This window comes from Hippocampus bargibanti, linkage group LG02 (genome assembly GCF_051943395.1).
Source record: "Hippocampus bargibanti isolate YZ-2025 linkage group LG02, ASM5194339v1, whole genome shotgun sequence".
NCBI lineage: Eukaryota > Metazoa > Chordata > Actinopteri > Syngnathiformes > Syngnathidae > Hippocampus > Hippocampus bargibanti.
Window position 1 is genome coordinate 8,851,367 of NC_142735.1, and position 11,572 is coordinate 8,862,938.

An 11,572-nucleotide genomic window follows, 5' to 3' on the forward strand; every position below is an offset into this window, starting at 1 on the left:
TTTGAAGCTGCATTTTTGTGCCACATTCGAGAAATGTTGCACATCATTCATTGCCTCTCTCAACTCTTTTTAATTCTTCACACAATGTTCACATTATTTAATCTGGAAACACGGAAATAGAAGACGAAGTAAATGTTGTTCCTAATCTTTTCCTCATCAAGCAAACATTCAAGGTTTGATTTTCCCATTCAGATTTTACATTTTGTGTCCCGAGTAGTATGTGGTGGTCCAGTTCCTGAATCTATTTACGTTGCTTCTTTTGCATTTTCCGCTTCACCACTGTTGGAACAACTACCGTATGCGTGCAGAGGTTTATTTGGTATTGCTGCAAGACTGCAAACACCCACATGCACATGCTCACGCACGGACAGATGTGTCAGCCACAAGCACCACCTCACATGAAATCCAGCTAGAAACCTCATCAAGTGTGTTGATCTTGGACATGCTGCTCATGTTGTGATTTGTCTTCTCTTTGCAGCAAAAGCCTCCTAACAATGACTGGCGTTTTAACCAGGGAGCAAGACCAGGGCCCAGCGGGTGAGTAAATGTGACCTCTTCCTCACACGCAGAAATGGTGATGATTTTGGGTGAAGAAAAAGGGAGAAAAAAACACATCGGCGCCTATTAGATGATATTATTTGTGTGAGGTGTTTTTTTTCCCTCACACGCTCCACATCGATGGATTCCTGTTTTCTAAAATGGCTGCCGCCTCCTCCTCTCCCCCTCCCCCTCGCGTTCCTCTCCTCTCTGCTTGCTCAGAACTGCAGATGAGCGATGGTGGGCAGAGCAGATGGGGGAGGGGCGATGCAGTTGTTCTCGCCTCCTTCCTTGACATCCGAGAGGGGGTTTGAATCAAAACGACGCCATGGGAGATTTCTGCCTTCTAAAACAAAGCCTTTTTGGGGCAATACGTAATACTTGCTTCCAATCGCAGCTTTGTGCACGTTATTTTGCTCCATGTTGTGATGGGATAACATTTCATCATGATTAGCGCACAACAGGATGCTGTGTTTGTCCTTTAATCAATATTGCTGAGGATACATCAGGTAAACCAAAAAAAGGTTTGCTTCCCATGCATGATGTGTAAATAGGCGCTGATAACCTTCTAAACGGGAGCTAGATCAACATTTCTGCCTTTTTTGAAATTGCGATTAATGTGAGTGAATTTGAGCAGACCTACGCCTGGGCTGAGCAGCCCCTTTGGATTGGATTGGATTGGATTGGATATGCCTTTATTAGTATCACAGTGGACTGTAGTTTGAAGAAGGAAAGTCCCCCTTCATAGATCTCCACTTTTTGTAGGAATAATTAACTCATTCACTACAGTTCACAAATGCATTTGGGAATTGAAAATATGACGTGGAGCACTATGCCAGAAAAATTTCAGGTTTTTTTTTCCATGCTTGGGCGCCGATAAAGCATTGGCCATGGTCTCTGGAAATGTTTTTTTCTTTTTCACAAGGGGCAAAATTCCCCTTTTTTCCATGCTAGCGCTTTGTTCCAGCGTCAGCTGTTGTTAAAGCGATAAACCAAAATGTATGAATTGCATTGTATTTTGGTCAGTTGCCCTCATTTCAAGCTCATATAACTCCATATAACTTGGGAATTAACTCTTTTTTTCTGATGAAAGAAAAGAGTGTAAGGTTTCTTACGCTGCATTGAATGTGTACATAGTCCTCAAATTCAATATTCTGTGGGTCCTGCAATTTGAGTAACAATGACAAAAACCCTGCCAGTGGACACATTTTTGCACATCGTCTGGCAGTGAATGACTTAATATTTAGATGAGGTTTGCTGATATGTTTTCTTGACATATGAAGGCAGTAGAACCATTTCTGCCAGGTCATGACAATTATGAATAATCCTTTGAAAGAAAGCCATATTCGTAAACAGTAAATGGCTGCTGTTGACTTAATCGTCACAACACACATGCACTAGCCGATAAAATAACCTCCCCCCTTTGTGGAGGCCCAAAAATGTTGAATTTGGAAACACCGTATGAGAAGTATTGGTTCACCAATGGGTTTCTTGTTGGACTACAAAGTACAACCAAAGGCCTTCGTGACCGTGTGAGTCAAAATTGCTGCTTTTAATTTGGCTGGCTTTGGGTTGTGCAAGTGTACATTTGCAAAGTAAACATGCCTGTCAGATTGTATAACATGTTGTGTTTTTAGTCCCCACATGCCATACGGTACACATATACGATGGACGCCGAAAAGTGGGACAAGGTACTCATTTAGAGCCAGAAAGTTTGGCCACTCTCTGCCCTTTGTAGCTGAACAGCGTTTGCGAAACTGAATTGGTCCTGATTGGTTTATAAGGGCGGAGAGTTTCCTGTGATTAGTGTGCGTGTGCGTGTGTGTGCGTGTGTGTGCGTGTGTGTGTGTATGTGTAGCTGTATCTAACTCATAGAGCTTGTGTTAGTCTCCCTAAAAGTTTGATGGGGTTTGTTGAGCCGTGTGCATTTAGGCCACAATGCTTGCTGTGGCGTTGGAGGGACTGTGGCACTTTTTTGCGTGCAGTGTCGTGCCATATTTATATGTGTGTGTGTGCAAAACCAAACAAAACGGAGCTTGTGTAATTTCCTTGGGCTTTACTGTGTTGCTTTCATATTTTGTGTGTGCATAGCGGCCCAACGGTACCACATGTGGCTTTTCGTGTAATTTATCAAGTGGACGACGGGGAAGACGACATGTTGTTCTCTTGAGGTCAACATAGACGCTAACGCTGCCCGTTAGCGGCTTGTGGTTATCTGCAGACTGAGGCTCAATGGGCCTACAATGTCCCCGGCGAGGCAATAAAACAGCTAGAGGATATAAGCGCTGGCCTGCTCAGGCTGAGTGTCCTCCCTCTGGACCGCAAGCGCCCCCATCTTGCCCAAAGGAAGTGATAATACTGACCACAGGAAGAGATCAACAGCCACAGGATGTGATAAGTGCGATGCTTGTTTAGCCTAAATGAAGTAAGCAAGCGCTCACTTTTTATCTTTCGTGATGAGAGGGAGATGGCGGCTTCAAGCCAGAGTTTTTCTCGCATCAACTGGAAGAATAAAAGCACTGTCTAGTTTTGGAAAGCAGGTGTCGGGCACGTAAACCTGTTTTTTTGCTCCCCCCCCCCCCCCCCCCCCAGTTAATCTTCTTTCCATTTAATTCTTCTGAAGCGAAGCGCAGGGGTGTTCATGGCGATCTTGTTGTTCATCACTCGTCTAACACTGATTACAAATCAACGTGACCCAGTTGTTAGCGGCGCAGCTTGCGTTCGCAGCACTAGTGTGACGATGTGAGGGGAGGTTGGGGGCAAAAAATAGATGGTCGGTTTGCTTTGTTGCCGACACACGCAAATGGCACACTGAATAAGCAAGTCGTTTGCTCATATGGAAATAATCAGTTTGCATCAACCCACGTTGGCGCCAGCCTCCGCATTAAATATTTAACTCGTATTTGCTCAATGGAAGGACGGAAAGCACATATTGTACGACTTGGTCCGAAGGTTCAAGCACGCTTGCCACGCTTGACGCATCAGCACGTCACTCTGTCAGCTGCTTTGCCACCCACACACAAAATTAGAACGTCAAGCCTGACCCGCTGACTATTTACTGTCGGACTTACCTTCGTCTTCTCCCCCCCTCCCACATGGGTAGAGCTGCCGGAGGACCCGAGGTTGCCATGGGAACAGGACCCTGGCCCCAACCCCCAACAGAAGCTGAGCAGCTTCAAGCTCTGATGGCTGCGGCGAATGGTAAGAAGAAAATAGCATGAGTTGAAGAATGTGTCACTTACTTGATTTATTGATTTATTCATTTGCTATGTGTTGTGTGAGCCAAACTTTTGATCGAAAGAGCTTCTGATATGTCGCCACGCATGTGCATTTAAAAGAAAACAATTTCAGTCTTTTCATCGCACTAACAGTCAAGCAAACACATTCAAAAAGAAAACACTTGCAAATATTATTTTGTTGTTAGTGTATTTTGCGGTAAATAAGGTATAGTAGAGTATAAGGCAAGCCTTCAATTAATGAAAAAGATTTTCCAAATATAATATATAAATACAGTGATACATTGGCTTACAAACTTAATTGGTTCCTAGAAAGTGTGTGTAAGGCGAAAAGTTCGTCTGCCAAACATTTACTTCCCATAAGAAACCATTAAAAATGAGAAATATCCGTTCCCGACTCCCCGTAAAACACAATTTTCTACTAAATAAGCCTTCAAACTACACAAAATATACCTTATTTTCTGTATAATAAATGTGCTATTGTGTTGTAATTAAAGAAATGAACTGTACTGTATAATAAAGTCATTTTATTTACCTTTGTGATCGTTGATGTAGTTGCCTCTAGATGATATCAGAGTGAAGTTGCCATGCTTTCTCGACGAAAATGCCCTCACTGCTCGCTGCTTTTCGTGAATCCGAATCAACAGAAGTTTTTGAACCTCTTCTATTGCCTGAGACCGTTGCTCAGACAACACAGTAATTCCCTTAGCCACACGTAGCAATGGTCAACTTAGCATACTGGTACAGGGATGCTAAGTCACACAAACGTACACCTCGTTCGTGTTTTTCTTGATGATCTCCTTCTTCCGCTCGACCGTCATTTTCTTTTGTGTGGCCCCTTCGGCTTAACACTAGCCTGGGGTCTTTTTCGGTCCCATAATAGGAAAAGTACTCCACTCGATAACATAACACGTCTGCGCTTAAAGAAAGTGGGTTTGGAAAAGTAGTCCGCCAGCCACCGTGGGGCTGTTCGACCGTGTGGTTTGGTCTTCATCCGCCGAAAACTAAGCCGCCAGCCACCGTGGCGCTGTGTGGTTTGGTTTGTCCGCCGCAAACTACTAGTTCATATGCCAAGATTATATTCCTGCAAATTTAATATTCGTAAGGTGAAAAGTTCGTGAGCTAAAGCGTTCATAAACCGAGGTATCACTGTATATAAAAGTTTTCCAAATCTAAGGCACACCACATTATAAAGCGCTACAGTAGAGGCTGGTTGCGGAGGGAATGGAGTCGGTGGCTGCTGAAAGTAGTTGCGAGACCTGTTGTGGCTCAATATGACTTCACATATAAGGTGCAGGGTCATCTTTTGAAAAAAGTGAAAGCTTTTGGGTGTGCCTTATACACAGGAAAATATGGTAATTCCATTTCAGCTTAATCACGGTAAATAGGGAGCATTAAATCAATGTAGAGTGGACTCCCAGTTTCTTATCTTCTCGCTGCATTGCCCATTTACAGATGTTCCCCATATTTTTAAAAATAATACTTTTTCATAATTAAAGGTAAAATGTTTTTGGGAGATTATAAGAGCAAATTCCTCCTTGTGAAAATTGTTTTCGATTGGAGGATTTTTTTTAAAGCCAAAATGTCAATAACATGCCACTGTCCTTTTGCTTCACCTCCCGTGCTCTCTCTCCCTTGCACTGCACCAGTGATTCACTTGGAAAAGACACGTGGTGTGGTCTGTGAAAGAGATTCTTTAATTCAAAAAAATTAATAAATAAAACGGAAAAACAGAGTCATCAGCCAATTGTCCTCGCCATTTTCATCTCAAGTGGCATGGAAAAAAGGGACAAAAATCCTTCTTTGTGCTCATCCGTACCCACGTCAGCATAAAATTGAGTGACCCATGATGAAGGTGAATTACCTACAAGATACAATGAAAGTCATCTCTAACGTCGCTAAAAGGAAGGAAGAGGGATTTTGATGGCAAGACTCAGATGAAGTGGTATTTTCCCTGCATGTTTACGTAAAGGAGCAATGGAATCGGATGAGGACGGGGGGAGGGAGGTAGCGTTTGTGGCGCTGCATTGCAGGGGCTGAGGAAGAATTCTCAACTGAGCAGTGTTGCACACATAGCAGAGGACAAAGCCAAAGACATCAGACTCCTTCAATGCTAAAATCGATGCCATCTCCCGTTTCTTCACAAAATACCAATCGGACATTCATATTATTTTGTCGTCATTTTTGCAAGATTATAAGATCGTTCCTAATGCAAAAAGCAAAAAAAAAGTATTAGGTTTTGCCTGCTTTTCAAGTCCGTTTTTCTCATCGTTTCGCCACCTTTCCCACTCCTTCACTCCCACACCCTCCTGCTCTTTCACCCCACAGTGAACGAGGCGACCGGCACACTTGGACCAGGCACCATGGGTCTCACCACCCGCTACAGCCCCCAATTCACCCTGCAGCACGTGCCCGACTACCGGCAGAACGTCTACATCCCCGGCAGCACGGCCACCCTCACCTCCAACCCTCAGCAGCAGCAGCAACAGGCCATGGCCCAGCAGGCCAGCCAGCAGGCGCTGCCGCCACCCCAGCCGGGCCAGCCCGAGCCGCCGAAAGCCGCCCAGACCCCCGCCTCCAAGAAGAAGTCCACCAAGAAGGAGAAGAAGTAGAAACGGAAGCGGAGGAATGCTCAATCGGGTCTGACGAGAGCTGAAACCCCTCATACCCCACCACCAGGTAGCGCACGACGGACGGTTCTGATGGTTCTTTGGATGTTCCCTGAAGGAGTCTGATCATGCCGAATGTTTCTGCTAGTCATCGGTCGATATTTGCTGATTGGGTATGGGGGGTTATTGTGATTTTCTTTTTTCTTCTTTTTTCTTTTGGCTAAGACAAGAAACCTCCCCGGGTTGACAAAGCTTAAAAGCAAGTGATGTATTCTGAGAAATGTTTTGTCTTTCACGTTGGATTTATTCTGCTCTTTCCCTCAAGTGGGAAGTCAGCTGTTTTGAGTATGCTAGTCGCCATGGTATTTCGATGTAGGCCCGCCATCCTTTACAGGATCTTCAAGCTTACCTTTTTGCGGAGGCTCTTATTTTAGTGCTATTACAAACTCGTCTGCATGCTCTTTAAAGGTTCAAACCACATTGTTCTAGTTTAGAATTGCAAACTATGCATTGCAAAAGCAAAAGAGGTGGATGCCACACCCCCTCCCCCACCCTCTGCCAAGTCGCTGGTAAACGGAATACACATGTAGCATTCACCTGGCAAAAAAAATACAACTTTTGTAATCATAGTTTGAAGAAGTAAGACCTCCTGCAAAGCATGTTTCCACAGCGAGAGCCAACAGGTGTTGCGCGGTTGCCCCCAAACCAGACCCTCACCCCCCCACCTTGAGAGCCAACCTGAAGTATTGCACTGACCTCGGGTAGAAATCACATTCTGATCAAGTGTTTAGCCTCACTGTCCACATTATTTTGTTTGCTGCAATGGCATCAAGCGATTGTACGCGTCAGATATAAAGTCCGGCTGGTGAGCGGAAGGGATTGGCGCTTCCGTCGACCGCCACCAAATAGTTGTCCCATTGGCCCGACAGTGTGTGCGACCACATCCCCAACCATTGAATGTACAGAGGAATCACTGTTGCCCCGCCCACCACTAGCTCAAATGCACTGACCTCAGCTGGGGTCAAAGGTTCGGCGAGGCGATATACCACTCATCATACTTGCGCTACTCTAATATCAAAAATCCGTCCCCAACGGCCATTTGCTCACTTGTAAATAAACACAAGTCCTGTTGATGGTATGAGCCAGGTGTTTGTGTTGTAGGGAACGTCGTTGTCCAACCTTTTCCAATATCAAAGACCTCCACAAAACGTGGCTCACTACTGGAATGTGTTGCATTTTGTTTTCCAAGAAAATGAAGAAAACAACTGATTTAAAAAAACAATGCTAAATGAAAATCTGCGATGTTTTTCAACAGTTTGTGTTGCAATGTAGTAACGAAGCACCATGCCAACTAACCCATCGGTGTAAATAAAACAAATGAAAGCTAACTTTAGATAAGTGACACACGTAGACTAGCTAACCTGTGATATGTGTTGCGCATATTTTTGTGTTCATTTTCTCCTCTATATTTTATCTCCCTGTAAAGAAACGGCAAAAAATATGAATATGATTCAATCCTTCTGTAACCTCTCAGTGTTCTTTTTGCGGTGATTTGATCTTGTGCATTCTCTTTCTGTCCATATGAAGAAATGACTACAGTATAAATATTATATATGTGTACGTCCGTCCGCTGCTGAATTAATGCTACTCTATCATGCTGTATTATCTTTCTTATCAAATGCTTCGACCTCTTACTCTTTCCACGCTTTCTCCCTCTCATTTTTATGCTAATATTTATATTACTGTTTTATTTTCTCTTGAACACTGACATTTCAAATAAAACGATTCCGAAAACAGCTGTCGATGTCTTTGTCTTGTTTTCCCATCCATCCATTTTCTAACCCGCTTACAAGGTTTGCAGGTGTACTGGGACCACGCCTTGCTTGGACTGTGGACGGGGTACTCGCTGAACTAGTTGCTAGACAATCTCAGGGTACATATAGAAAACCATTCACACTCGGAATCAACTGGGAGACTTTGTTCCATTAACCTGCAATGCTTATTTTCGGAATGTGGAAGAACGCGGTGCACGGAGACAACGCACCCGAGCACGGGGAGAACCTGAAAACTCCACACAGGAAGGCCGCAGCCCGGAATCGGACGAAGGACCTCAGCACTGTGAAGCTGACGTGCTAATCAGTCACCCACCGCCCACGATGCCGCCGCTCTCCATAACAATACATCACAACAGTGCCGTCCATCCTAACCATGATTGAGCAAAAACACATGACTTGACATTCGGATAACGTATTTTTCAGTGTATAAGGCACACTGGAGTATAAGGTGCATGCCCAATGAATGATGTATTTTTTAACTTGTTCCATATATAAGGCGCACCAGAGTATAAAACGCACCTTCAATAAATGAAAAAAGCTTTCCAAATACAATATATAAATTTACAAAAAAAATCCAAATATATAACGTACACCTCATTATAAGGTGCTGCAGGAGAGGCTTGGGTTACGCACTACTTCTACAAGGGGAAATGGAGTCGGTGGCTGCTGACAGTAGTTGCGAGAGTAGTTGTGGCTCAATATTACTTCACGTATAAGGCACACATACCATTGTTCTCTTATTGAACATGTTGGACAAACTGTCTGATGAGGATGAATTCAAAACATGAATGTGACTTTCTTATGCAAAAACATCTATAAATCGCCTGCCGAGATGTCGCCGTGTAGGAACAAGTGAGCGGTTCGGTGACTCTCATGTTGCAAACGGAAAAGATGTGGATTGAAGGTGACGTCCTGATGCAGCTTTTTAAATATGTGATTAAACCCTTGATGGTGAATCAGACTTCAAAAATATCTCAGAGGCTTGCACCAGTGACACCTCACTACATTGACTAAACATTCCTCGGCCTTGACTTCCATTGTTGCTATCGTAGGAAAATGGTGCTGTCTGACTGTCAACTTCTTGATTCGTTACAGAGCACCTATTCATCTATCATGAACAAACCAAATAATCAGTCGCTAGCATTGAACAAGTGAGCATGTGTGAAACAGAAATTAATTGATGATGAGGCTCCAAAGCAATGCTGAGCTTTCTTCCTTGAAGAAAAAAAGACAATTCGCAACATAGGACCATCAGACATTGTCTTTAGCAAGTAGACAAAATGGCTGACTGCCCTCTCCCCGTTCTTCTCATATTGTGTTCTGTGGTTGCTACGGTAACTGTCAGCCCCAATGAGCACGCTATTCTCCCCTCCTTGCGTTAAATCTGTGCAGCGGCTATGTTTGTGTGGTCTTGCTGAGCTGCAGGAAGACAAACACATTCAACCATTAGTCAGAGCCCAAATTCAGGAAACACACACACGTACACGCACACGTACACGCACACACATTGATGAGTCAGACATCTAGTACAGCACTTTGGCCAAGTTTGATTCCTTGGCGGGATATCAACCTTCTTACACTATGTAGATTCCCATTTCGGAATTAGAAAGGAAGATTATTCTCATTTTATCGAATGGTATGTCGTTCTATTAAACTGCCACGTTGGAACTGACAAGAGAACTCTCCTTTTCGGTAACATTTTTTATTGTCAGTCAAGTCCCCAAAAATATGTTAGTTGTCATTGACACAACATAGAAAAAAAAAGAAAATAGTCAATTTTAATGTAGGATATCACTATGTTTGCGGTTTCTTTAAAAATATATTTTTCTTTTTGCATAATTGTGTAACAAGAAGTTAAGTAAAAGCAGATGACCAGTGTGATAGGCGAATGTGTGAAATGAGGCTGGTCGCCGGGTTTATCCTGCAAATTTCAGGTTTTGCATAACCACTGGAAAATATCAACCACGAAAGAGGACTATAACTCTCTTGCCCTCACAATAAATGCATTCAGAACAGAGAAACACTATCTGCCATACGTAGAAAATCACAATGATATTTTATTTCCAAATATAGTTTGCTATGTAAACAACAAATTAGCATTGCCGCAAATATGTGAGACATGATTGATGAAATGTTAAGAAAGTGAGGGGTTGGGAGCATTGTGCCTTGAAAGGATCTTTATTGTGGGTGCTTTAATGTATAGTTTCAAAGTCAGTTTATCAATTGATGACTCACAGAGACCGCTTGTCTCTGTGTTGCTGAATGTGGCAACACAGAAGAGAGAAGTGCTTGTTCCCTGGTGGCCCCCTCGCACCCCCCTCCTGCCTCACCTCATTAAGCACATTCCCACTCATTAGACACAGTAACACGGATAGAAATGCACATTAGAAATAAATCCTGTGATGTATAGCACAATTATCCACTGTCAATGATGACCTTATAACATTTGTCAGACAACAAAGACACAATAGAAAAGAACAAAAATGTGGATTTTTATTTATTTATTTTTACTTGGAAAAGCGGTCAGCACATGTGCGCCTGAGTCAAAGCACAAAACTAATGGAGATTTTTTTCCCCCTATTATTATTTGGAAAAAGTGGTTAGCACATCTGCACTGCAGTCCAAAGTTTATGAGTTCAAATGTCAGGTCAGGCCATCCCAGGTGGAGTTTGTGTTACTCCAAGTACCCCCACATTTCCAAAACATCCATGTGTTGGTCATGGGCGATTCAAAAAGTGTTTTAGGTGAGGAAAGAAGATTACGTTTAAGGACATATTTTCACCCATGAATATAAGCAAAGGACTTTGAGTATAAAACTTAAAGTATCTAAAATACAACAATAAGCAGAGTGCCATGCGGAAAGAAATGGCGTCTGAATTGTTCTCCACCGACAGGAAAAAAAGCAACACCTCATTACCCGCCACAGAAGTTTACATCTGTTCCTCATTAGGAAAAAGCAGGATGTGATGTCATCTCCGTCTGCAGTGGGACAGGAAGTTGGTGCTTCTTCGCCTTCACCACCTCCTCCCCCGTGAATCCGGTTGAAAAGGAATAACCCACCCCACCGAACTTCCTCCTCTCTTCCTTCCTTTGAACCCTCATCCCCCACCTCCACAGACCCCCAACTCGCCCTATTCACCCTGCTTTGCCACAGCTGTCATAGCAGCCTCACACATGTTGTGGACACTGTGCTACTCTGTGCTTGAAGGAATAACTCTGGGATGATGTGCACATTGTTTCCAGCGCCACCGGTGAGTGACACACGTTGGGAAAATTTCATGTGAAGCTTTTAGAGGGGGTAAATTGGTCTCCTGGAACTCAGAAAACGAGAGCCGCACTTTGGATGGATGAGCCT

The 11,572-nt window shown here is 43.5% G+C and overlaps 1 protein-coding gene across 50 annotated transcripts in view; it reads left to right on the forward strand.

Moving 5' to 3' along the window:
* LOC148901447 (protocadherin gamma-A4-like) overlaps nt 1–8,178 on the forward strand; it is a 204,888-nt gene extending 196,710 nt beyond the window's left edge. For 31 of the 50 annotated variants that reach the window (XM_088986877.1, XM_089023824.1, XM_089023855.1 and 28 more), the window contains 4 exons: nt 479–537; nt 2,175–2,228; nt 3,641–3,738; nt 6,102–8,178. In XM_088986877.1, the coding sequence (XP_088843003.1) occupies nt 479–537; nt 2,175–2,228; nt 3,641–3,738; nt 6,102–6,385 (495 nt within the window). In that variant the 3' untranslated portion in view covers nt 6,386–8,178. The remainder of the gene's footprint in view (nt 1–478; nt 538–2,174; nt 2,229–3,640; nt 3,739–6,101) is intronic. The other 19 variants (XM_088987049.1, XM_089023831.1, XM_089023907.1 and 16 more) reach the window with 1 other exon arrangement.
* The last annotated feature ends 3,394 nt before the right edge of the window (nt 8,179–11,572 follow it).